At 35.7% G+C, this 27,487-nt stretch overlaps 5 protein-coding genes, 1 non-coding gene and 2 pseudogenes across 10 annotated transcripts; 2 read left to right on the top strand and 6 right to left on the bottom strand.

Annotated features, from left to right (window-relative positions):
- Positions 1–204: 204 nt before the first annotated feature.
- LOC147933093 (uncharacterized) lies at positions 205–1,662 on the bottom strand. The gene is made up of 6 exons (XM_087477291.1): positions 1,595–1,662; positions 1,192–1,454; positions 975–1,089; positions 709–851; positions 540–624; positions 205–443 (listed from the first exon to the last, which is right to left on the bottom strand). Exons 1-6 carry the CDS (start codon positions 1,660–1,662, stop codon positions 362–364), a joined length of 756 nt encoding a protein of 251 aa, XP_087333417.1. The 3' UTR covers positions 205–361.
- Positions 1,663–2,461: 799 nt separating this feature from the next.
- Positions 2,462–3,762, bottom strand: LOC147933092 (uncharacterized). The gene is made up of 5 exons (XM_087477290.1): positions 3,639–3,762; positions 3,344–3,540; positions 3,138–3,261; positions 2,862–3,068; positions 2,462–2,775 (listed from the first exon to the last, which is right to left on the bottom strand). The coding sequence occupies exons 1-5, from the start codon at positions 3,666–3,668 to the stop codon at positions 2,539–2,541; spliced, it is 795 nt and encodes a 264-aa protein (XP_087333416.1). The 5' UTR covers positions 3,669–3,762; the 3' UTR covers positions 2,462–2,538.
- A 79-nt stretch (positions 3,763–3,841) lies between these two features.
- LOC104788932 (uncharacterized) lies at positions 3,842–5,020 on the bottom strand. Its single transcript, XM_019245211.2, has 5 exons — positions 4,874–5,020; positions 4,523–4,787; positions 4,345–4,444; positions 4,042–4,166; positions 3,842–3,930 (listed from the first exon to the last, which is right to left on the bottom strand). Exons 1-5 carry the CDS (start codon positions 5,018–5,020, stop codon positions 3,842–3,844), a joined length of 726 nt encoding a protein of 241 aa, XP_019100756.2.
- A 3,773-nt stretch (positions 5,021–8,793) lies between these two features.
- On the top strand, positions 8,794–8,900 carry LOC147933091 (small nucleolar RNA R71). The gene has a single exon (XR_015576907.1). It is a non-coding gene; the product is annotated as a small nucleolar RNA R71 (small nucleolar RNA).
- A 2,418-nt stretch (positions 8,901–11,318) lies between these two features.
- On the bottom strand, positions 11,319–11,822 carry LOC104732961 (putative S-adenosylmethionine-dependent methyltransferase At5g38780 pseudogene; annotated as a pseudogene).
- Positions 11,823–12,428: 606 nt separating this feature from the next.
- On the bottom strand, positions 12,429–21,376 carry LOC147933089 (uncharacterized). Of its 5 annotated transcripts, none has more exons than XM_087478920.1 (4): positions 21,189–21,376; positions 20,399–20,573; positions 20,089–20,233; positions 12,429–15,506 (listed from the first exon to the last, which is right to left on the bottom strand). In XM_087478920.1, exon 4 carries the CDS (start codon positions 14,763–14,765, stop codon positions 13,281–13,283), a length of 1,485 nt encoding a protein of 494 aa, XP_087335046.1. In that variant the 5' UTR covers positions 14,766–15,506; positions 20,089–20,233; positions 20,399–20,573; positions 21,189–21,376; the 3' UTR covers positions 12,429–13,280. The 5 variants fall into 5 exon arrangements, with proteins under 5 accessions (XP_087335046.1, XP_087335048.1, XP_087335045.1 ...); XM_087478922.1 differs by having other exon boundaries at positions 20,399–20,545; positions 21,189–21,312; XM_087478919.1 differs by having other exon boundaries at positions 20,089–20,545; positions 21,189–21,356.
- LOC147933090 (putative S-adenosylmethionine-dependent methyltransferase At5g38780 pseudogene) lies at positions 17,152–20,560 on the bottom strand (annotated as a pseudogene).
- Positions 21,377–25,985: 4,609 nt separating the features above from the next.
- Positions 25,986–26,450, top strand: LOC147933088 (uncharacterized). The gene has a single exon (XM_087477289.1). It carries the CDS (start codon positions 25,986–25,988, stop codon positions 26,448–26,450), a length of 465 nt encoding a protein of 154 aa, XP_087333415.1.
- The last annotated feature ends 1,037 nt before the right edge of the window (positions 26,451–27,487 follow it).

Here is a 27,487-nt window from a genome sequence, read left to right as displayed (position 1 = left end):
TACATAATCATTACAGTTAGAGAAAACAAAAAAGGTAAACAATGGGAATCAAAATCATACTGTTTAATAAATGGCATGCATTGGTCTTAGATGTACCGTAAATTATGTTCAAATTTTTAATGGCATGCATATGTCAATTATGAATTATACTCTGACAAAATAATCTTTGAAATTGAAGGTATTATGCATAATTTGGTAAAAAGATATATTTGAACATAAATTTAAGATTCGAAAAGGGTAATTGGCATAATATCCGCACATATAGGTCCAAAATCTAAACAACAAAGAGCTGAACTTATTCAAATAAAAATAAAATGAAAGTTTTTAACGAAATTAATAGTAAACTTGATCAATCTTAAGGTTACACCGAATCATTAGAATCACTCTCATCTTCTTCTGAGCCGTTATAATCTTCATCGTCTGATGATTCATGAAAACAAAGACTGCGAAAGATAAAGGAACACAATAGTTAAAACAGCTTATAGTAATGATTCCATATTAATAATCTGTCATAGTATAGATGTTATAGATGAACTTACAGTGCAGGATCTGTAGTGAATGCTCTTGCTTCGTTACCAAGTAAAAGTTTAGAACATCTTATTTGAGACATTAGACATCGGTTACCTTTAAAAAAAAAAAGTAAGTGACAAATCTAATATATGATCTATTCTTATCTAAAAAAAATGCTAATATATTGCTTAATAATACCTCCAAAGACAGAGATTCTCCAAAACATAAGCAGACACAATACTGGTTTACTGGCATAGGAAGGACTCGCAACATATTGTTCCCATTTTTCACGAAATTCAGAACATGTATCACCGACGGCAATACATTGAATCTGTTCGTTACTTTACAATAAACAAATTAACTTAGGACAACTTCAGTGGTTTCTTCTATGTATTATTTTCAATGGCAAATATAAATCAAATGAGGTAGTACTTCTTTAAAAAAATTATAAACTTTTAACTTACTTGATGTCAATTACAGTAAAGCGAACAACATCTTTTAGACCATTGAATCCAACTTCATTTTCTAGAAAAACAATTTGACGCGGTTGATTTACTCTTACCACCGTTCCACACAAATCTGAAATTGATTGAAATGAGCAAAGAAATTAAAAAACTATGAATCTAAGGAAATAATGTTTTATAAAACTGTAAGTTAAACAGTATATTTAAAGAAATTTACCAACACAACAATTTCTCTCATCTTCTGCTGCATTTTCAACTGTTAGTGCATCTATTAGATGGAAAAAATTGTCTGGACATCTAGGAGGGATTGGAGTGATGCGAGTTTGGCTAGTGATCAATATTTCAGAAGAATTGTTACAATTCCTGAAAATATTCTGATTTTCAATAACCTGGAACTTGTAAAGAAGAAACCATCGTCCTTCTTCCAACAAATCTATGTACTGATCAAAGTAAAGCTGACTTCGGAGTTTAGCTTGAATTCTTGTTCACTAAAATATATAAAAACTAATTTCAGATTTAAATATTAAGAAGAAGGATATAAATGGATTGTTACCTTCTCATCAACCAAGATCAAACATATGTAGGTAGGCTGCATTATGATGATTTCGGGTATCCAGAGCCTCAGTACTTTAACAGCAACACTCAACCTATCTGTTGATGGATTCAAATCCTCTATGTATGCAACCATTTTTTTGTTTGGTTCTTGATTATTTTGGAGAACGAAGAAAGATGATGAAAGGTGAGAGGTTAGAATATTTTAGATAATAGATATATAGTAAATGTTCTATCGTGGATGAAGTTTGAAGTTGCACAAAAAAAAAGATATATATATATATATATATATATATATATATATATATATATATCTAGAAAAGAGGAATATGAAGAGTGATTGGAAGTTACTTACAAAATTTATGTCGGTTTATCTATTGTCAGTTCGAAATTGAAGTAATCAAGGCAAAGACTTTGAAAATAACAAAAAACTTTCTGTTTGGTGTATAATCCATACATGCATTGGTTAAATTTGATCGAAACTATACATTATAATTGATTAATTCATATTTATATTGTACTTATACTAAATTAGACAGTCTAAGTTAAATAGCAGTTTTTACTAATCGCATGTACTGTAATAAAAATAGGAATCAGTATAAATTTCTTTTACATTTATAGATACATGATGAAACTGATGCTACTTCAAAGTAGATTTCATCATCATATACTCCATTGAAACTATGATTCTTACAAGTCTTATTCATCATCAATGTCTCTGTTGAAAGAGATCCTTATTTTACTATATTGAAGATTTCTAAATTAAATAATTTAGTACAATATTCAAAAGTAAAGAAAAAAACTAAACAGTCAAATATCTCTTAAACAAAATTAAGTTGAGAACAAATAAATTATAAACAATAAAAATACCATATAAATAACCAAAGCAAAATTATATTAAAAACTGAAACAAATAAATAACCAACAAAGTTTTAAATTAAGCATATAAAAATGCTTTTTATTGTTCAAAGGAAAAATGTGAAAATAATTGGAAACCAAACGTGGAGTAGGACTATGGTTTTCCGTGATCAACATCTTCACAGCTAATGACTTCATTCAAATCCTTGGTAGGATAATCTCCTTTATCTTCCGTGATATCAGTAGACTGATCGGAACATTTTTTCTTACTTGTAGATGATTGATCAATGTTTGGGTCTGTGGCTTCTGTTTTGCGCTTCGACGAAGGAGTTGAACTGGAAGAATGATCAGTTTCATAAGGCTCAGTGCCATTAGTAATCATCAGTGATGCCTGCACGTAAAAGAGTATATACATTAGATGTTTCTGATAGTACTATATAGATATATAGAAACTATATCTAATAAATAAAGGCAAACCTGTTCAGAGGTGAGACTAATTCTATCAATAGTATTTTCCGATGCTTCATTACTAATTTCCATGAATTTATTGCATTCCCAGACATTAGCAACCTTGTAACTATCATTAGCACCAGAAAGATTGTCCCCAGCAATACATATCAGAAATTGAAAGGTCTTCCCACACACAGCCTTAATCTGATCAGGGATCATAGTAGGATCCGTAATCTACATATTCGATATTGTGAATGATTCCATATTTTGTTAAAAATCTAACCAAGGAATTTAAAAATATACCTCTTCAAATGAACCATTTAGGATTTCAGCTGCGGAAACACCCACAATTTTTGATGCCCAACTATCAAACATGAAAATTTTGGTTTCACCACTCTTGCCCCAAACGTAGACATGTAATTTGTACCTAAAGAGGAATTAATCATCTAATAGATCAACCAACAAATATTCATATTTCAAAATATATGACAAATAATTAGAAGACTTACTTAGGCTCAATCAACGTGGACCACTCGTTACAGGTTTCACACCTCCACCTTGGTTTTCTTGGTTTCTTGACATCTTCCACTTTAATTGTCAGGTCCTCTTTATCAACCTTCTTATTACACTTTCGACAGCTAATGTAGAACCAACCCCAATCTGTATCGATTGCTGAAATAGTACATGCGATTCTACATTTTCCTACCTATCAAAATAATATTACATCCTTAAGCTTATAACTCATACATTTTCCAAAACGGATTATGTTAATATATTGTTAGACTATTAATAAATGTAAAATACCTCTGTTTCAGCAAGTACGTCAGCGATCATTTGCAAAGGAAAGTCAAGACCACTCTTGGAGAGAGACGGGTTATAAACTCTCTTTCCACCAGAATTGGTAATTGTTAAAGCCAATTGATCCGCAGGAAGATTAAAATGAAAAAGAGGAATAGCAAATCATAATGAAACATATTGTTGATTAATAATTTTAACGCTATTTGAATTTACATGTTATGAAAAGCCTCCATCTCTGGTAACTGAGGATTGATCATCAAGATAGAAGAATCAAAAACATTCTCAATGTATCGTTTTTCTGAAATAAAATATAAATATGATACAGTAGTTAAATGTTTTATAAAAATAGTTTTTGGTAAATATTATGTGCCCTACAAATTAAATGTATAAATATTATGCGTACTGTTACCTTTATAGCTATTTTGTTTAACAAAGCGTAGGAAACACATAACCATTCCATCACTTGAATCATTGATAGCACGATCTAAAGCTTCAGCATAGGTTTCCCATAGAGTACATGATAATCGTTTATCCCTAAATAAGAATTGTAACAAACATAGATTATATTAAAATAGTATAACGTATAAGCATGAAAATCTATATCTCTTAGATTTTAAATAGTATAATGTATAAACATGAAAATATATATATATATATTTTTTGTTATGAACAAAGAAAATCTAAAAATGTATATTTAGATTTATAATATTACTCAGTGTCTCTTATCTCAAACTCAATTTTCTTCCTGGTAATGTTGTTACGACTTGTGATTTCTTCTAAACCTCCAGAACTGACTACTTGACCAATAACGTCTGTAAATATAAATAATACAACTATTAATAAAATCATCCTTCTATATTAGTAACAAAATATATGTATTATGAAATTACCTAGCAGGAGATTTTTGTCAAGATTTCCAGCAAGTATACTATCAAACGATGTGAATGATAAGTAATGATCATCAGATACATTTTCAGAAGGAAAAATTGTGGTACCATATCTGGTACTGATCTTATACTTTATAAGAGAAGGACGCAAGTAGGCTGTACAGAGATTCAAACCAAAAGTTGATATAACTTTCCAAGATCCAGGCTTCAATTCAGATTCAAACTTATTGATATGATCCTTTCTGACAGAAGCACCTATTTTGTCACCCTATATAAAACAAAAAAATACTCTTAGAATGAATTGATATTAATCTATTAGCAAAAGAATAATAAATTGATATTTAAAATACATACTGTTTCATCAGCCAGAATTAGTTCGAGTGATTCACCAAGTTTAGCGGTATTCATTTTCCAACTGTGGAGAATTTTGACTTGAATACGCCAAGCGTTTTTGTATGGTTTTAGATCTTTCAAAGGAGTGTAAGAAAGGGGTAGAGCCATCATTTGGTGTAACGAAGTAAAAATGTATTATTTTAGTATAATAATCCAATAGAAAGTTCTCAATATATTTATAGTGAAATTCTTTGATTTAGGTTATCACTTATAAGTTAAGATTTGACATCAGGAATATACGCAAAATATATTTACTTGCTTGATTCGTTTTTCCTTTTAAACGAATATTCCTTTGAAAATTTGATCGTAAAAGATTAGTTCATAATTGTAACCTCGGAAATCAAGGAATTAAACAAAATCTGGTAACATGAATATTCGTTTTATAAGATTTTAAAAGGAAATTTGTTATGATATGTTTCGGTAATTAAGTAAATATTCAAATTTTTTGGTATTAAAATTTATGAAATCAGGGTGTTTGCCTATAAGGAATGGGTTTGTTTGGGATCTTAATTAACTATTCTTGAATGAAATAATAGACTGGATCCGAAAAATATTATTCTCGAGTACAAACAGATCCGCTGGTTATTTTCCTTCTATTCTCGGTTTTTTTAAGGATCCGCGTCCCGACCCATTTTTTTAAAGTGATCAACCGAAGGCATTTTCGTCATTTATTAAAATCGAAACTATAGGTTAATTAGATTAAATTTTGTGATTCTCTAATCATTTTTAATGAAAAACCTACCAAAACCAAGTCATGGTCCATTTTTACTCTAGGGAGTACTTCTGCTTTAATAGTATAGATTCTATTTGTATTATATTATTATTTTCTTTGTATTATATTTATATTTACTAATATAAATTGATTGCTTTTATTATTATACTTGGTTAACATTAGTATATTTTTATAAAGTTGTAAATGATTTATTAATTTATTTTAAATTTAAGCTATAATTTTAAACCTTTATTTTTGAAAGATATTGATAGACATACAATAATTAATATACTTGTTTGATATTATTATATTTTTGAAAGTTGTAAATGATTTATTAATTTAGTTTAAATTTAGGCTATAAATTTAAACATTTATTATTTAAAATTATTGAGGTTGTTTATTATTGATATGCTCAAATTTACCCTAGAGCTACTCTCTCAAATTAAGAGATCAATTGTAGTACTTAGGGATCGAATCCACAAGAACTCTAGATTCACAAAATAGATTTAATAATCTTTTAATTATGCTAAACCAAAATTGTAATTTAAATAACAGTGCAAAAACAGAAAATAAAGAAGTTGTAAATCAATAGGAATAAACGCTAGGCCTAGGGAAATTCTCAGGAAACCATGGAAAATCAGATCAATTAATTAAACAAGCAGGATTCAATAATTAAGCACTGTTCTTGAACTCTAAACAAAATTATAAAATAAATCAGTTCTCACTGCAAATATTTTCTAAGTTTTAAAATCCGAAAATCTAAATCTCTTTGCAAAATTCAAGTTAAAAACCAGCAATAAAATCAGATTTAGATAAGTTCACAAAATTACTAATTCAAATCTCTTTGCAAAAAGTAATTTTGCTCACCAAAGGTTTTATCAGGAAAATCAATTATATTCTCATATCAATTAATAATCCTAAGATCTAAATCCAGATGAGTAATCAAAGATCTAGCATTAAGAACAACCTATGGTGAAGAACAAGAAAGATAATGAATCCTAAATTAACAGATCTAACAATCCATGAAATCCCTAATGAGAAACCCTAAACCTAACAAGCAGATCTACTCAGACATAATCAATGAAACACAAAACATCTTATGAATAAATTGCATTAAGAGATTAAAGGAAGAAATAAAGGAGTTATGAATCTTCTCTAAAGGAGTCTTGATTCTTCTCTCTAAAAGCTCTCCAAAAATCTCTCAGGGTTTTGCTCTCAAAAGTTGCAGGGAAAAATAAAGCTTAGGTCTAAACAATGACCATAAAAATCCTATTTATATTCCTAAACACGGCCAGGGACCAATGATGCAAATATGGAAGACTTTGAGGCAACTTTGTAAATCTTCAAAACTTGTGGGAAAACTTCCAATTTCCACTCCAATCTTCAAGCTTAGCAGCTTGCTTGTTCACTTTCTCAATAGTTTCCAACTCCTTGACATACCCAGCAGTAATGTCTTCTTGAAGCTCTATAATCAGATTGTCATCAGAAACAACCTCCACAGAAAAAGTCTGACCATCAATAGTGGGAACCCTTCTCAGCTTGTCCATCTCAAAGTTCATGACCAAATCATCCACATTCAAAGATATGTGTCCTTTCTTAACATCAATGATGGCACCAGCTGTAGCCAAGAAAGAGCATCCTAAGATGAGAGGATCATTAGGCTCTTTGTCATATTACCACAAAGTCAGTGGGAATCATGCAATCTCCAATCTTGATTGGAATATCTTCTAAGACACCTTCAGGAATCCTTCTGGACCGATCAGCTAAGATAAGAGAGATCTTAGTTGGCTTGAAATCTGTCATCCCAAGTCTTACAGCAACAAAATGTGGCATCAAGTTTATACTAGAACCAAGATCGCAAAGAGAGTGACGAAACCTTCCTGTGGAGATAGAGCAATCTAACACAAAACTTCCAGGATCTGGTAACTTCTCTGCAGTCCTACTCTGAAACACTGCACTGACTTCCTTAGAAACAACAACTTCCTGCTTTTTATCCTTCTTCCTCTGTGGAGGCTGCTTCAACAGAATTGAGCTGACATCCTTTGTAAGCAGTGCTCCTTCCTCAGGACTCAAACCATTGGTGACCATTCTCTTGACATACCGCTTAATTCCAGGAGAAAACTTGACTGCATCAATCAAAGGCATCTCAATCATTACCTTGTCTATCATAGCTTTGCATCTAGCTTCTTCAATCTCTTGCTTGGACCTCCTAGGCTTAGGAAAAGGAACCTTAGGCTTGTAAGCTTGCTCTAAATCGATTTTTGGAGCTTGAAGAGAAACCAGAGCTGTCTGTGGGGTGTGTCGATCGATGCTGATGGTGCATCGATCGATGCTTTCGTTCGGGACTGAGTTCGGCTCGGTAGATGGTGACTGCATCGATCGATGCGTTATGCTGGCGTTGATCGATGCTGGTTCCACTAACCTATCTTCGTCTCCTTCCTTCACCAAAATCGCATTACAAGCATGGTTGGGGTTCTCAGTTCTTCTAGAAAAAAGTTCCTCTTGTCTTTTAACAGGCCCAACAGTCTGAATAACTTGATTCTCCAACTTCTTGACATGAATGTTCAATGCTTCAATCTTTCCATTCAGCTCAGTGTAGACATTGTCAATCTTCCCATTGAATGTCACTGTCAATTGCTCATGTCCTTGCAAAAGCTGCTCAAGCATGGCTTCCATTCTACTCTCTGAAGAATTCTTAGGAGGTGGAGACTGATATGATGAGTTCCCATAGGTTCTTGTGTAGCCATTGTTCTGTTGCTGCTTCTGGTCACCATTGTAAGGTCTGTTGCCTTGCTGATTACCAAATCTTTGTCCCTGATACCCAGCTCCATACACATAGTTGACATTCTCCTCTGTATTCTCTGGCTCTGGCTCAAATGTCTCAACTTCAGCAGCAAATTGGACTGACTTCTTTCCCACAAGAAGATTGTGCACTGAATCAAGCTTGGCATTAACAGAAGCTAGCTGGTTTGAATCAAACTCTCCATGCAGTCTCTTTCTTTCAGCATCAGCTCTTTTAGTGCTATTGCTAGAAGCCAAATTCTCAATCAAAACTTCAGCATCTTCTGGAAATCTTGTCTTGAAGTTTCCATGACTTGCAGCATCCAAAGCTAACTGATACTTCCAATCACACCCTCTGAAGAAAATACTTAGCAATTGTACCCTTGAAAAACTATGGTGTGGACAGTCCCTCTGATAAGCTTTGAACCTCACCCAAGCTGCCTTGAAAGCTTCATCATGTCCTTGCTTGAATGAAGAGATCTTGACTCTCAGCTCATCTGACATTGCATCATCATAGAAATGGTTGAGGAAAACCACGTTGATATCATGCCAATTTGTCAAAGATCCAGCTGGCAACTGCTTCAACCACTGAGATGCCCCTCCTGCAAGTGAGTATGGGAAGAGCTTGTAGAATATGAAGTCCTCAGTCACTCCATTAGCCTTGATACTGGTCACAAGATCCTCAAAGTGCTCAATATGGTCCAGAGGCTTCTCATGGGGCAGGTTTGAGAAAGGTCTCTTCCCAACCAGTTGAAAGTAAGCAGGCTTCAGCTCAAAACCATTCCTCTGGAATGGTGGAGGAACAATAGCAGACCGGTTCTCATGCACAAGATCAGCCCGGTTGTAGTCAGCAATGGCCCTGATCAAGTCCCGTTTTTGGTCCTGTCTTCAAACTGGGTTCTGGACGTGCTTGGCAGCTCCACGTCCGTCTGCAGGAAGGGGGTGTCGATCGATGCCACCTGGTTGGTGTCGATCGACACCGTCGACACCATCAGCTGGTTCGTCGACAACAGCAATTTCAGCAATCACATTGCCCTCAGCATCAATCTTTTGGCCCTGCTCATTGCGCAAGTGGCCCTCTTGATCCTTCAAAGCACCATCCTAATCTCGCATCAGAATGATTGGGTTAACCATCTTCAAAGATTTGGCTGCTTTTCGGTTCTCACGCTCAAGTTTTCCCAACTCTTGGTTTGAAAGTTTCAGTATTGGACCATTCTTGTTGCTCCTTGTGTCAGGCTTATTAGGCATACACCTGAAACACCAAAGAGAAGAAAAACAAAAACGTGTAAGTAGAAAATAAAAAGAAAAATTTAGACAAAATCAAAACTCAAATCTAATGGTAGATCAAAGAGTCCCCGGCAACGGCGCCAAAATTGGATATGCTCAAATTTACCCTAGAGCTACTCTCTCAAATTAAGAGATCAATTGTAGTACTTAGAGATCGAATCCATAAGAACTCTAGATTCACACAATAGATTTAATAATCTTTTAATTATGCTAAACCAAAATTGTAATTTAAATAACAGTGCAAAAACAGAAAATAAAGGAGTTGTAAATCAATAGGAATAAACGCTAGGCCTAGAAAAATTCTCAGGAAATCATGGAAAATCAGATCAATTAATTAAACAAGCAGGATTCAATAATTAAGCACCGTTCTTGAACTCTAAACACAATTATAAAATAAATCAGTTCTCACTGCAAATATTATCTAAGTTTTAAAACCCGAAAATCCAAATCTCTTTGCAAAATTCAAGTTAAAAACCAGCAATAAAATCAGATTTAGATAAGTTCACAAAATTACTAATTCAAATCTCTTTGCAAAAAGTAATTTTGCTCACCAAAGGTTTTATCAGGAAAATCAATTATATTCTCATATCAATTAATAATCCTAAGATCTAAATCCAGATGACTAATAAAAAATCTAGCATTAAGAACAACCTATGATGAAGAACAAGAAAGATAATGAATCCTAAATTAACAGATCTAACAATCCATGAAATCCCTAATGAGAAACCCTAAACCTAACAAGCAGATCTACTCAGACATAATCAATGAAACACAAAACATCTTCTGAATAAATTGCATTAAGAGATTAAAGGAAGAAATAAAGGAGTTATGAATCTTCTCTAAAGGAGTCTTGATTCTTCTCTCCAAAAGCTCTCTAAAAATCTCTCAGAGTTTTGCTCTCAAAAGTTGCAGGGAAAAATAAAGCTTAGGTCTAAACAATGACCATAAATATCCTATTTATATTCCTAAACACGGTCAGGGACCAATGATGCAAATATGGAAGACTTTGAGGCAACTTTGTAAATCTTCAAAACTTGTGGGAAAACTTCCAATTTCGTATTTGGCCTAGCATCGATTGATGCTATCAGTGTGTCGATCGATGCACTCTCTAAATTTCGTCTTCCAACTTTGTAACTCAGCCTCAATGCTTGATTATGCTCCAAATCCTCCTATTTAGCTCCATTAAGCTCTCCTCCATGTTAAATCCTATAAAAACTCAAAAGACTCTAAAAACACCAAAAAGATTCTATAGATAAGACTTATATCATGGCTAAAAACACCTAAAAACCATGATATATCAATTATTTTATATAATTTAATTGGTTACACAATTTAAATGATGTGTTAGTTTCTAAAAATGTGGAAAAACTGATTTGGAACAAAAAAAATAATTATTATTGGCTGAGAGATATGAGCTGTATTAATGAAATGTTTTTATTGGTAAACATATAAGCTGATGTGTCAGCTTCATATTTCACCAAAATGCTGATGTATAAGCACTGGAAAGAAACGTATTGCGTTTTTATTGTATTGATTCCTTATATTGCTAGTATGATAAATGCTATTACAATAGACATATATTTAGTTTTAAAAGAAACATAACAAGGAATATGACAACCTCAATGTTCATTTTCGTTTAAGAACGATATAATAGACCATATTTTTCTTACACTTTTCAAAATCAATAGGGTGTTTTGAAAGTTTCTTAGCAAGTTGATTAAATAGTTCATCGACCACAGCATCTCCAAAATGTTTTTGTATCATTGTTGAGAGAAAGGCTCGAAACATGGAAGTGATGAAGTCATTGGTTAATTGCATAGCCTCCAATGGATGGCTTGTACTCTCCATCATCTCAATCGTAAAGCTTCCATTTTGCTCAATCGCTCTTTTAAGTTCACTATATTGAGGAAAATACACGGGCATGCTAAATAACTCGATCTTTTCGTGGGTCATTACTCCCTACAAAGAGAAAATAAATATAAACAGATGATTATCAATTACTAGGTCCTATGAAAAAGCATCCAACAAAATATATGATCCATGCTTCGAAAATTGTCTACGATGCTTTTTGATTTTTAGAAGAAACTAAGAAAATGGTTTTCTAATTTTATATCTTACCGATGTAGCCATATCCAGGAGACAATCACCGATGGTGATGTGACCGCCGGACGCGGTCGTCTACCGAGTCGCACGGACAGATGGTCGATGCGGACGGACGGAATGAAACTCTCTCGGGCCGAGGAAACTAGATGAGGCTTTCCTCGGACAAGGTTCGGAGATTTGAATCCAGTGAGGAAACAAACGGTGGAAGCGAGAGATGAGCTGAAACGAACGAGCGGATCGAGAGATCCGGCCTTTGGTCTCGGCTTCGGTCGAGCAGTCGCGGTCGCAATACGGACGATGCCGAGATCGGTTCCCGGAGTTTGAAGGTAAACAGCGGGAACGGCTCTCGGCAACGAGGCGGTAAGAATCCTTGGTGATGCGGTAAGGATTCTCGGTGATGCGATAAGGAAGGTGGAGTCGAAGCGGATGTACAACGAACGGTAGGAACCGGACGTGATACGGTAGGAATGGACGCGAAGGTGGTTTGATGCGACGACACACGGGAGATGGCTCGGCCCGTGATACGGTCAACTAGTCGATGTCGAACCCGGTTCGAGATCGGCTAGGGTTTCTCGGTAGTCAAGTCCCGGACTTGGACTAAGGAGAGAGGTGAGACAAGAACAAGATTCTCTCTTGTGAAATTTAATTCAATACTTCAAGTCTGATTTTTACAATGAGGGTTGATGCCTTTATATAGTGAGGCTTACATAAGGAGACTCTAAAACCCTAGAGACGTGGCCATGATCTAAACCATACACATGGCCAAAAAGCAAAAGCAAAGATAAAGCAAAGCAAAGACCAATCTAACGGTCATAGAGGGATCTAGAAGAAATTCAAAAGAAAAGAAGGGAAGGGGATAGGGTGGCCATGTCATTGGCTGAACGTGGATAGGATCTTCACTTCCTTGGCTCCTAAGTCTCTCTTTAAGTGTTTCAAGATCACGAGCCAAGTGGGAACGAAGTGAAGATGCACTAGAGTCGCTGCCTCGTTAAAACCTCTTTGGTAAAATCCAATGGGACAAACCCAAAGTAGGAAAAAGAGTACAGCTCCTTCTAATGGCTTAGGGGTGTCTTCACACTGGTGTGACTGTGAAGACACGCGAATCAAGCTTCCCAAAGCTGGTCAAGACTCAAGGCTCTTCATTGGTGATGCTAGCCATGAGCCATGGGGGGGGGGGGTGAGCTTGGGTTGAAATGTCCATTGGTGGCTTGTCTTGCTCCGCCTTGATGATCCTGGGGGGGTGGGGGTGAATGATGCCTCGTTGGTCGCCTACGCTAGCTCCTGGTCGGCAGTACAGGTTGTCCGAGAGTTTGAGAGACGTCCGAGTGGTGGCCGGGTAGTGTCCGAGGGCTGCGAGTGTTCTTGGCCGAAGGACCGATCCCGTGATCACATCATTCCCTCCCTCTTATAGAAGTTTTGTCCTCAAAACTGTGCTCATTACCTGGATCAAAAAGGAAAAACCCAAAAATCAGCAGCATCAAAGGTTCAACCGCGGTTTACTTTACCGGGATCAAAAGGAAACAGTAAGGCCTTAAGAGAAAAGGATAAGACTTCCCCGGTAAGGCCAGTGGTATTGAGCGCTGCGATCCCTTCATGAACCGTGGTTGCTTGCTGAGACTCTCCTGGATGCCAAACAAAGGTTTGATCCGCACCAAAGTTGAATGAACACGTCGCCATAGGACCATATGCGGTAACGGCCTGGGTGCTAAGAGTGGAGAAGGATGGCTCGGTATAGGCGACTCCCAGCTGGAGCTTACTACTTGAAGTAGTCATGAACAATACTGAGTGAAAAGATCCATCAATGGCCATCTCCGGTGGCCTAGCTTGCTTGACACTCCCCATCACCAAGCAAACTCCGGATAAGAAGTTGGTCGTGTGGGAAGACTCTTCATTGACTTCGCCTAATGCCTTGGTACGCGTATCGGGTGAGGACTCACGCACAGTGCGATGATCAGAGCATTGCGTCTGAGTGTCAGCTCGGTTTTGATCAGAAACGGTAAGGAATTGATCGCAAACCGCCTGAGACGTCGAACTTGTACCTCCGAGTGTATGAACTTGTTGGTCTGGAGGCTCGGCTGGCTTCTCTATGATCCCTCCCGGGCCAATGACTTCCCTAGGACTGATTTGTTGATCGAATTCCAGTCCTAAGCTCAGCTCCTGGTGAACTTGCGCCGTTGGTGCAGCGTCCTCGTTCGAGTCGGTGTTCGGCCAGCACCGCGTCAAAGCGTCTTGTTTTGGCCGGTAAGGAACTCGCGGGTCCGGCGTTGGTGAAGGCACAAGGGCCGAGTGTTGGTGCCGCAATGACTCTCCTTGCGTGTAAGATGACTCGACTTGGTCCAACAATTCTCCAAGGTGTCGGAGTTGAGCTTGAATACCGGTTAACTCGTCCGTGAAACTTGGTGCTCCGGGAGATTGCTTCGGCTTCCTTGAGGCTTGCACCCTCGACTTAGTCCGTGATTCCACATTGCTCGCCTTGGCTTTGTCTTGACCGCGGCTTGACTTGTGGCCCGGTGTTTCGCGTGGTGTCCAGCTTGGAAGACTTTGGTTCCGAGTGCGGTAGGCGCTTGTCTTGCTCGTCGATGCGTACGGTGACCAGGTCGGAAACCTATGGGTGCGACTCGGGTATTTCTCCGGCTGCTCTCGGTGATGCCGGGGTGGTGCGTAGTAACTTCCCAAGTCATCACTGTCGGAATCATCGTAGCGGTTCGACCTTGGCTCGCTATGGCGCACAGCTCGGGACATTGATGGCCAATAGTAGTCCGATGATCCTCGATCATGTTCCATTTGGTCAGCCCCTTCTTCGTAGTCCTCTGCGTACCATGATGCGTTCTCGGTAGTCGCTGACTCCGGATCGGCTCCATAATGTTCATCGTACCACGGCTCATCCTCGGTGGCCTTTTGCTCCGGGTATAAGTCATGATCTTCATCATACCATGATCCCAACTCGGAATCGTTTCCATCAAAGTCCATGCTTGATCAGTGTGGAATCGAGTGTTGCATACTGATCGCGGTCTTGGGACGAAGTATGGTCGATGGTACGGACGGCTATCGGAGATCGTCGATGGTACGGACGACTGTCGGATTTTGTCGACGGTACGGACGACTGTTGGATTTTGTCGACGGTACGGATAACAATCGGTGGTCGGCGTCGGTACGGACGACGATATAGATGGCTGGTACGGACGGTTCGTACGGACGGTTCGTACGGACGGCCAACGATGGTCGGACGTCGGCACGGACGACTGAGACGGACGGCTGGTACCGCAGCTGACGATGTTCGGATGACGGTATGGATAGCCGGCGCGATCGGCTGATACGGATGGCCGATGATGTACGGTCGGCCGACGGGGGTCGGTCGATGATACAGTCGGCTGGTGCGGCAATAGTACGGACGGCCAACGGTTATCGGACGTCGGTACGGATAGCTGGTGTAAGTGGCTGATACGGTAGGCCGATGATGTACAGGCGGCCGACGGGGGTCGGTCGATGATACAGTCGGCTGGTGCGGCAATGGTACGGACGGCCAACGGTTATCGGACGTCGGTACGGATAGCTGGGTCAATGACTCGTCTGGTGGCTCGATGGTGATCAGACGATGATACACAATACGCGATAAGGGCTTGGACGATGATACGCGGGTGATGATACGTACTCTGGACGGTGATACGCGGATGGCTCGATCGGTGCTCGGTCGTGACGTGGCGATGGTACCTCGTCAAAGCAAAACGAATATTCGTGAGCAAAACGCGTCAAAAGCAGGCGGATAAGATATTTTCTAGGCAACAGTCAATGATTGAGGACAGCAACACTAGATGACAAACTATGACTAAGCAAAAAGAAATCTACCCGCGCCTAAAAGCAAACTCACGCACACAAAAAAAAACAAAACTTTTTGGGACCACAACACAAACCCAAAAGCAAACGCGCTACTTTATGGATTTAAGGAGTCCTAGACAAGAACAACGACGAACAAAAAGAAGAACAGGAAGAACACAAAACAACCTAAGCACACGTCTAACAACACAACACAAACACCAAATTAAAACTAAAGACTAACTAAGCAAGCGGAAACAAGATTAAGCGATCTAGACTAAGACAAAAGCTAAAGATCGAAACTTTAAACAAAAGAAAGAGTTTCTGGGTTAGAAAGACACAACCTTTGAGTCAAGATCTTTTAGAGCTCTGATACCAAGCTGATGTGACCGCCGGACGCGGTCGTCTACCGAGTCGCACGGACGGACGGTCGATGCGGACGGACGGAACAAAACTCTCTAGGGCCAAGGAAACTAGATGAGGCTTTCCTCGGACAAGGCTCGGAGATTTGAATCCAGTGAGGAAACAAACGGTGGAAGCGAGAGATGAGGTGAAACGAACGAGCGGATCGAGAGATCCGGCCTTTGGTCTCGGCTTCGGTCGAGCAGTCGCGGTCGCAATACGGACGATGCGGAGATCGGTTCCCAGAGTTTGAAGGTAAACTGCGGGAACGGCTCTCGGCAACGCGGTAAGGATTCTCGGTGATGCGATAAGGAAGGTGGAGTCGAAGCGAATGTACAACGAACGGTAGGAACCGGACGTGATACGGTAGGGAAGGACGCGAAGGTGGTTTGATGCGACGACACAAGGGAGAGGGCTCGGCCCGTGATACGGTCAACTAGTCGATGTCGAACCTGATTTGAGATCGGCTAGGGTTTCTCGGTAGTCAAGTCCCGGACTTGGATTAAGGAGAGAGGTGAGACAAGAACAAGATTCTCTCTTGTGAAATTTAATTCAATACTTCAAGTCTGATTTTTACAATGAGGGTTGATGCCTTTATATAGTGAGGCTTACATAAGGAGACTCTAAAACCCTAGAGACGTGGCCATGATCTAAACCATACACATGGCCAAAAAGCAAAAGCAAAGATAAAGCAAAGCAAAGACCAATCTAACGGTCATAGAGGGATCTAGAAGAAATTCAAAAGAAAAGAAGGGAAGGGGATAGGGTGGCCACGTCATTGGCTGAACGTGGATAGGATCTTCACTTCCTTGGCTCCTAAGTCTCTCTTTAAGTGTTTCAAGATCACGAGCCAAGTGGGAACGAAGTGGAGATGCACTAGAGTCGCTGCCTCGTTAAAACCTCTTTGGTAAAACCCAATGGGACAAACCCAAAGTAGGAAAAAGAGTACAGCTCCTTCTAATGGCTTAGGGGTGTCTTCACACTGGTGTGACTGTGAAGACACGCGAATCAAGCTTTCCAAAGCTGGTCAAGACTCAAGGCTCTTCATTGGTGATGCTAGCCATGAGCCATGGGCGGGGGGGGGGGGGGGGGGGGGGTGAGCTTGGGTTTAAATGTCCATTGGTGGCTTGTCTTGCTCCGCCTTGATGATCCTGGGTTGGTCGCCTACGCTAGCTCCTGGTCGCCAGTACAGGTTGTCCGAGAGTTTGAGAGGCGTCCGAGTGGTGGCCGGGTAGTGTCCGAGGGCTGCGAGTGTTCTTGGCCGAAGGACCGATCCCGTGATCACATCAGATGGTGTCTAGCACAATACCCGACCATGTCTCATACATGGCCACATCATCGGGAAAACATTCTCCTAACGCAATCATCAGTCCTTCAGGCACAAGTTCTTCAGCTCTAGCTTTAAGAAATACGCTCATGTCTTTTGTGAACTGGACCTTGTATAAGCCTTGGTAACTTCTTCTAACAAATTATTACAATGAATATAATTTTTGTTCCAAGCTGGAGATTTCTTGTCACATATGTTTTCGGGAACTTTGGAAAGCCAGTGAGTCGTGTATGAAGTATGCCCTATGTGGATGCTATTTCTTGGTAACACTTGGCCATAGAAAGAGACGGGAACCCCGACCAAGAATTATTTTTGCTCAAATGAACGAGGTAGAGTTCTAAAGAGTGTGTTGAAGTCATTGTTGGGTAGATCGTTGAAGCAAACTTGGAAGTCGAGAGGCACACACTACAAAAAAACATGGAATTGTCGACTGCAAGTTGCGACTAAAAACACAGTCGCTAAATTTAGCGACTGAATTGCGATTGTTTTGCTACTGAATGGCTACTTAAATAAAACAGTCGCCTAGTAGACGCTAATTTGAGACTGATGCATAATGTCGCAGTGTAGTCGCCAATTTGGGACTAATTTGGAGACCAGTTTGACAGTCGCTAAAAATTGTGACTAAAAAGCTACTATTTAGCGACTGCTTTAATTAATTTGGGCCTTAACAAAATTTGGGCCGTAACAAAACATGAAAACCCATTTCTTATTGTTAATAGGCGCACCATATAAAATGAAAAAACCCTAGTTCTAACATTTTCTAATCTCTTTTTTTTCCTCCTCCTTCTATGTTCCCTTTTCTCATTCTCCTATGTTGTTAGTTTCATCTTCCCCACCTTTTTTATGTATCTTCTTTTCCTCTGTCGCGATATTATTTTTCACTTGTCCTCAAGAGAGAGTTGAAACGTTGTTGGCCTTGTCACCCTAATCCATAGTCATAAAAAATCCATTCCCTCCGACTACGAATCTGTGGTTAAGATTCGAAGTTTCTTGATCGTTTATCGCTGGATTCTCTATTAGTAGTTTTCTCATCACCAAACTCACGGTCAGATCTACTCGATTATTATTTTTTGTTTGTTGTTGATATCCTATTTTTCAGTTTTAGATGAGGAATTGCATGTTGTTTGTTTTGATTATTGTAGGTGATCTCGACAGGTTTCTTCACTGGGAGATCTTACTATCGGATGCCATTATCAATGCTACCGTCGCAGATCCGGCGGCTTTGGAAGAGAGCAGCGACGTGGAGTCCATGAACCCTAATTATTGATGGACTTGGTTTTTTTGTTATCTAATTTAGGCACTTGTATTGTATAGGGCCCATGATTTATTGGGTTGTAATTGTAATTTTCAAAGGTCCATTATCATAAATTGTTCTAATTCGATTCGAATAAACCGAATTAGAAAAAATTAGGTTTATTTCGGAATTGATTTTAAATCTAATAACCGACCCAAAATAACCCGATTATCGAATAACCCGAACCAAATTTTTAGAAAACCAAAATTTTGAAAAATCGAATAACTGAACCAAATAACCCGAAATAACCGAATGCCCAGAGCTACAAAACAGTAATCAAAACAGTCGCAAATGAGTAACCAGATCAGTCGCTAAAGCGTTGCAAATTCAGTCGCAACTTTAGCGACTGTTTGGCGAGGGAAGAACGACCACAATTATCAGTCGCCAATTAGTAGCTCCGTCTCGACTGTTTGGCGACTGATTATTTTAGCGACGCACGGTTTAGCGACTACGTATTTCAGTCGCCAATCAGTCGTAACTAAGTAGTTTGCGACTGTTTAGTGACTGTTTTTGTAGTCGGCATATCCATGTTTTCTTGTAGTGACATGAGTACTAATTCCTTGGCTTTCTTTCAGGTGTTTAAGTTTCACAATATCAATGATATTTTGAACAGCATGAAACGTGTTAGGGCCAATAGAACAACCAAAATCTGCAATCGTAAAAGTACTAAGATCGGGATTTAGATTCAGGAGATCAAATTTTTCTTGTATTGCCTTGCCTTTTCTTCAACCCCATCTATAACTGCTTTCTGTACGTACAACACATGTATATTAGCTATTACGTGTGCTAGATATATATATATATATATATATATATATATATATATATATATATATATATATATACTAAGATTTAACCCGCGGTACACCGCGGAATAATATTTTTAATTTTAAAAATTTTAAATTTATATTACATTTATTTGTTATTTTATTATTGTTTTATTAATTTAAAAATATATAATTTTTTACAGGTATTTGATATAAGTATTCAAAGTATACGATTTTTGTAGTGTTTTTAAGGTTTTAACCCGTGTGGTATATGTATGGTCTAGTAATACATTTATCTACTGCTACACATCTAAAAGTGTTTTAAAAAAAACAATTCCACTTAACTCCCTATATAGGATTAATGTCAACCCGTCTCACCAAAATCAAAATAAGTTTTTGTGTAAAAAAAGTTAATCAAAATAAGTTTTTTTTATTAAGTTTAATTATGTTAATTGTTTTACCAAATTAGCATATTTCTATAGTTTATAATTTTTCCATGTCAATATATATATTTTATGATAATTAATAGAATTTTATTTTTTTTGGTAATACCTCAAAAAATAAAAAATAAACCAAATTATATAGGGGATTTTCGACATATTTAATGTGACATCTATAAATTTATAAATGCAGTATCAACCCCAATCTGCTTAAGCTCACTCAACGCATGAACCTTAGCTTGACCTTTACCTTTCTTCAAAGTCCCCAAAACCTCAATAGCTCGTCCTTGAACATCCTCGGAGCGTTTCTTCATCAACACATACTTCTGAGAGAACCAAGTGTAGATGAGATGGTGAAGAGTTTTGTTAGGAGTAACCGAATCATCCCAAAGCTCCTGCATTGTAGTGGGACAAGTCAAGTGACCTAGGTTGAACCATTTGTGAATGTTGGACCTTTCGTAGGTTTGACCAGTACACAAGGTCACAGGATCTTGCATCGGCTCTAAGGAGATGGGAAAAATGAAAACAGAAGGTATATCTTGTAAATCTAGCTCTTTTACCATAGTCTTCAGATCCAATTTCTCATCAACAACACCACCACCACCATTAACACCACCGAGAACTCCATCTTTCACAGCAGTATCCAGATCTAAGACTTGCCCATCACCACCACTTTCAAATCCAATTAACCCTTCTCTCTTTAACGGCTGAAACATCCGCATTTTAGAAAAGAATCTAAAGAAACAAACAAAAAAGACTCAATTTTTCTTGTTTTTTACAGACTCTCAAAACTCACAACATTTGGGGAAACAATACCACAAAGAAAAAGCTTAAAAAAGAAACGCATGTCTTTTATAAGATCGTCGGCGGTGGTTTTGGGCAACGACGACGACGAAGAATGGGAACTAGGGTTTCGGCGAGAGAGACGAGGAGAGAGAGAGTTTTTTTTTTTTGGTTATGAACTGTGGAAACTGTTTGATTTCCCTCTTTGACATAAACAAGAAAAATTCAAGTGTTGATTCTGAAAAAAACTGTTTAGTGACATGAAAAATCGAAAATGATGTGTATTTTAATTTGCTGATGTGTATTTTTTTTTATTTTTTTACTCAAAATCGAAAAACAAAATCCAAGGAGTAAATTGTAATTACCCCAAGGCACTAAACATTTGAGTAATTTTCGAAAGATTTATAGATATGAATAATAAACCAACTTTTAGATAACATCTGAGTAATTCTTTATATATATATATATATATTTCACAAAAACTACATGATATGGTACTTACATTGTAGGAATAAAAAAATCATCATAGTTAAAATATGTATAACATATAAAGATTACAATACATACTTGGTATGAAGAATTATGAATGTAACTGTGCTGATCGTCACCGCCGCTCATCGGGTACGATTGAGAAGATGTTGACATGACTCTGTTTGTTTTGTGGAGATATGTTTTCGACCTTGAATCTCTTAAAATGTTGGCAGTCTTAGTTTCAATATTTATAAAGAAAGAGATGATAGTAAATTGCTTAATGTGCATATTTAAGCAAGGTTGGAACAGGTCAGCGGTTAATATGATAATTATTATGCGCTGGAAGTGGGAGAAAAATGTTAGTTTAAATGTTACGTACACTTCGTATAAAGAGCTTTTATAATGACAAAAGTTGACCAACTGAGTAAAGTTGCTAAACAAATCGAGAAAGAGGAAGTCTAGGGTCATCAATCACGTTGGAGACCGTGAGATCAAGGCGATAATCTAAAGAAGAAGATCTAGGGTTTCGTTTCTATGTTTTGTCGTTATTTTATTGTATAGTTGAATTGCTGGTTGCATGTTAAATTTGTTGGTATTGTTTAGTTTAACTTAGATAATTTAATTATGATAAATTGAATTTGACATTGGTAAATAATTCGTAATATTGGTTTTGACGTGTTTTCAGTTGTAGGAATTATGATTGGGAAAATAAAAAACGAGTACAATCGCTTCATTAAATTATTTTTATTTTAGTAGGTTTATAGTAATATAATTTTTAAGGTACCTATGATTATGTTCTAGGAAGTTTCAAGAAACGGCATAATGAATAATGATGAGTTAGCTAGAATATTGAGATGGACGGACCACGTTACTTTCGTACTGTATAGGTCCGAACTCGTTTTCTTTAAGCCTTGCGACTCACTTAATCTATCTCTTGTAACTCATATATATATGTGTCCAGGTAATGTTACATCAAAAATAAACAGAAAATCAATTTAATAATTTCTTTGAATTTAAAATAACTGTTTGGTTTGGAAAATATATGAATAATTTAATTATACTACACGTCTGAAAAATGCCGACCATAGACATTCACTTGTTTTATCACATATTAACATAGTATATAACTACATATTCATATCTCTTTGCCAGAATTTATCCTTATGTTGTTGGAGAGGTTTATAACAAAATATATTCTTCTCAGCAAACTGAACACGGAAAATAATAACTGTAGTGCCAAGTAAATTTTTTATAAAATCATTTAAATATTATTATACTATAATTATTGACATACAAATTAATCTTAACTAGATTCAGACCCGCACATACGTGCGGGGTTGATTTTAAAAACTAAATTTACTAACATATTTATAATTTATTACGTACATGCAGATTATGTTTGTAAACATATTTTTAATAAATGTTATTAACATTCATAATCCAAACTTTTTTTGTATCAGTTTAGTATTTGATTTATTTTTAATTCGGTTTAGACAAAAAAATGATCAAATTTGTTTTTGTTATCAGTAAAAACAATTATATTAAAAAATAGTAACAGAAATATGGTATGTCTAATTCAGGACATAAAATCCATCATGTCCTGTACCCCGCACATAACTATGGTTGACTTTTTTTTTTATCTATTATAGAACATAGTTTAATGTTTTTTCTTTTTCTTTTGAATATTTTTTTGACATTTTTGTGTTAGATAAATTGGAAAATATGTTACATAATATATTGGAAGCATTAATTTATTTTAATTCTAACATGATCCTGAATTTTAATTTTTGAAAATTTTTAATCTCATCTTATTCCTCCTTCCATCCCGTTTCCGTCCCATTATTCTTTTCTCATTTCCTCAAAATCATGTTCCTACATATTTAGCACACAAACACGTAATAGTTTGATTCAAAACAAAATAAAGTATTTGATGAAGAAAAATAATTTCTTTGAAACATTCAGTTAATAGAATCACACATACATGTTGTGTCAGTTAACATTCTTTTATCTCTTGTTTTGTACATGCTTATGCTAGATAAGCTGAAGAAAAAAAAACATATTTAAAATACTATTGTTTTACTTTAGTTGTAACATGTTTTCGGATCCGCACATTTATGCATTGATAAAATGATTATAAGTAGTTTCAAACGTATGTATATCTTAATTCAGTATCCAAGATTTAAACATACTGTATATATGTAATACATATGTTTGAAATCATAATATAAAATCATAAATATTGTTTACAGATATCTCACAATATATAACCAAATTATATTTTTAAACATATATACAATTTTGTATTTAATTGCTCGATTTAAATAAATACCGATTTAAATTATTTCTATAAACATTTAGATGATTTTGTATATTAGGTAACATCATAATTTCTTGTTTCCGGATATATCTCAAAAAATAAAATCAAATTAAATAAGTTTACATATATACAATTTCGAAATTAATTGCCCAAATTAAACATATACATAAATATCAAAATTATTGTTTCCTTAAATTGTTTACGCAAAACTACTTACTTTTTTTGAATTTTATTGCAGAGATGCTTGTTTCGATTCTGTTTGGATACGGGAGTATGAAAAACAGCTCTGAACAGTTAATACATGATCCGAACAGAATTAATCCAGGGCATATAGGATCCGTGCATTTTTATTATCAAATTTACTTTAATGTCCCTTTTGTATTGTATGCTTTTTAATTTATTCAAGATCATTTTATGTCATATATTTCAGGATTCATTTTGCCTTGTAAATAATGCTTCCCTTTTAATAGTATAGATAGATTACATTTGGGCCACTCGTGGTACCATATATATACTATTAGTAATTATAGTAGTGCCGAGACTTTGTTTGTTTATATCTACTATTACTAATATTCTGACTCCGGATAAATTAAACATGATCCGAATTAGTTACACCCGGGTCAGAGAAGGATCCTGCGATTTTTACATTCCAAATTTACTTCTATGTCCTTCTTATCTTCTATGCTTTTTAATTTATACATGGTCATTTTATGTCATATATTTTAATGTTTCATTTTTGCCTTGAAATAGTGCTTCCCTTTTAATAGTATAGATTAGTTAGATCCAAATATACTATCTATACTATTAAAGCACAAGTACTTTCTAGAGTAAAAATGGACCATGACTTGGTTTTGGTAGGTTTTTCATTAAAAATGATTAGAAAATCACAAAATTTAATCTAATTAACCTATAGTTTTGATTTCATTAAATGACGAAAATACCCTCGGTCGATTACTTAAAAAATTGCCGGGTCGGGACGCGGATCCTTACATATCCGACTACAGAAGGAAAAAAACCGCAGATCTGTTTGTACTCCAGAATAATATTTTTCGGATCCAGTATATTATTTCATTCAAGATTAGTTATTTAAGATCCCAAACAGAGTTATTCGTTATAGGCAAACACTCTGATTTCATTTTCCTTTAAGGTATTTAAATGAAAACCATAAATTTTAATTACCAAAAATTCGGATATTTCCTTAATTACCGAGATTAATCTTAACATATAATCTTTTAAAAGGAATATTTAGTGATTCAGTTAAAATCTTTAAAAATGAATATTCAAGTTACCAAATCTGACTAAATTGCTTGATTTCCGATATTATAATATTTCCTTAACAAAATTTTAGTAATTAATTGTGAGTAGTATAGATAGAAAGAATTAAAAACGCAGAAATTATATATATGTAAAGTTGTAAACTAATTTACAGAAAAGGTGTATATCCCACATCGACTAAATATTATGGAATATGGTTCATAATCACTATAAATATGTGACTAAAATGTTTTGAGTACAAATGAGCAGGAAGCTTGATTTATCAGATATCCAAATTTAACAGTTTAATTTGGTTCTATATTTGAAAATATTTAAACTTTTAAAAAGTAAACATATTATAATATATTTACGTTTTTTAAAAAAGTTTAAGATATTATAAATATTTAAATTTTTTATACAATGTTTAAATTATTATAAATATTTGAACTCCGTCAAAAGTTTAAAATATTATAATATATTTAAAGTCTATAAAATATTTAAGTAATATTAATATTTTAATTCTTAAAAATTTAAAATATAAAATTTTTTTGAGTTAAATCCGTTAAAACATGTATTTTTATCAAACTATAAATTAAGTCATGGAAGCAGGTTGTGTCTATCCTCTTACAAAACTACTATCCGATATTGCGGAGTGTCTATTCTCTTACAAAACTACATACTATCTACTATTGTGGTGTGTCTGTTTCCGTGAAAAACTACATTTTACAAACTACTTACTCTATTAGGATTTCCAATTTACTGTATAACCCTAAATATACAAATAAATACTATATAAACAAAGAAAATAAATTAAAATAGAAAACTATATTACAAAAATACAAATTACAAAAAAATAACTAACAAAATATATAATCCCGTGCTGTAGCACGGGTATCACCTAGTTAACTATTAAAAATAAAGAGTAGAACGTGAAATTGTTCAACCCAATCATAGTAATTAAAAATTTGAGAAACAAAAGTGAAAATTTTAATAATACAAACACTTAATAAAAAACCAAAATATCATTGAATCTTACGGACGAAACATGGACATCTCCACTTGCAAAAACAATTCGCACTGTTTCTATTTCAGGATTTGATGATTGAACAAAATTTTCATATGTACATGGTTGTGCCACATATATGACACGTATTGGTTGAAATAAAAGAAATGAATCAAAGAGTTTATCCTTAGAGTGAACTTAAGTATTTTACAAAATAAAATAAGAAATAATAAATAAATTATTTTATTAGTGTAGTAATTTATGCTTTTTTTGTAACGTAGTAATTTATGTTTTATAAATGATAAATGATAAATGATAAATGTTTTATGTTCCACGGACTTTAACGGGTTATCGGTGTTATGTTGATGGCTCGTGGAAGGACTCTGATGTTTTTTCAGGTGCAGGATGGTGTTGTTTCTCGTCACAAGACACCTCTCTGGTGTTTGGAGCGACCAATTTCCGGCGAAGTTTATCCCCGTTGCATGCTGAAGTTGAAGCTTTCCTCTGGGCGATCCGCTGTATGATTGGCCACGACTTCAGGGATGTGGTTTTCCTTACTGACTGCTCAGACTTGGTGAAGATGGTGTCTTCCCCTACTGATTGGCCAGCATTTGCAGCATATCTCGATGACATCCAGACGGACAAGGAGGAATTCTCATCCTTTTCTTTGCTCTACGTTCCACGACGACAGAATGTACGCGCGGACTCCTTAGCACGCCAGGCGCGTGTGTCTCCGCATCATGTTTTATTTGTAGACGTTTTACCTCAAAATTGGCTCGTTTGAGCTGATTTTCTTTTGTTGACAAAAAAAAAAAAAATGATAAATGATATGCTGCTACCAGTAAAACCTTTATAAATTAATACTCTATAAATTAATAAATATTATAAATTAATAAATTTTGTTGATCCCAAATCGAACCAGTGTAAAAATTAACAAAATTCGATAAGATAATAAGATAATAATATTTTTGAAATCCCCATATAAATATGGTTCCAATAATATTATAAATTAATAATTATATACATATATATACTGATATAATAATGTATGTTTCTCCTAAACCTCATTTCTATAGAACAATTGTAATGTTGTATTTTCAAACTATAACTATATCTCTAAAATATTCTATGACATGTCATAAAAAATCAAATTTTTTAAGTTTTCAATTTTTAGATATTCATTAATTACAATTTGATAATTTGACAAAATATTAAAATAGGACAATTGATATTATTATTCATAAATTTGAATTTATGTATGTCATTTATATAAGTCATTTGTCTATAGTATTTGTAATTAATTGTCAATAATGTTTTATAAATATTACAATGATCAATAGGTCAATTAAAACCTAATGTGCACTTAACCACGATCTAGTGGTGTCGTCGTAACACTTTAGGATCGAATCCACAGAGACCAAACAATGCACAATGAAATTATATAGACCAAATATAGCTAAGGCAAAAGAAAGTTTGTGTTTCAAGTAATCAATTAAAAATCGGAAAATAAACAAAGGTTTTGAAATCAAAGAAAGATATTGGGTGTATGGAATCAGTTAGGGGATACAACCATGAAATTAGATGATAGATTAGAATGCATTAGGAACCGTTCTTGAACTCAAATCACAATTATAAAGCTAACCTACTTCCGCAGCATTAGCTAACTTTGCAAAGAAATAACTAGAGCCTAAACTTCCGTTTGAACCTAGATAAACAAACAAGCATTAAAGTTCAAGTTTGATTTGTTCACAAGGTGCCTCAACTTCAACTTCCGTCGGCTAAGGTCCACCTTTCTCACCTATGTTTCTTTCAAGCAACTCA

The sequence above is a fragment of the Camelina sativa genome, chromosome 12, assembly GCF_030686135.1.
Source record: "Camelina sativa cultivar CO46 ecotype springtype chromosome 12, ASM3068613v1".
Lineage (NCBI taxonomy): Eukaryota > Viridiplantae > Streptophyta > Magnoliopsida > Brassicales > Brassicaceae > Camelina > Camelina sativa.
The sequence above is the reverse complement of the archived record's forward strand: the minus strand, read 5'-3'. Positions and strand labels throughout refer to the sequence as shown.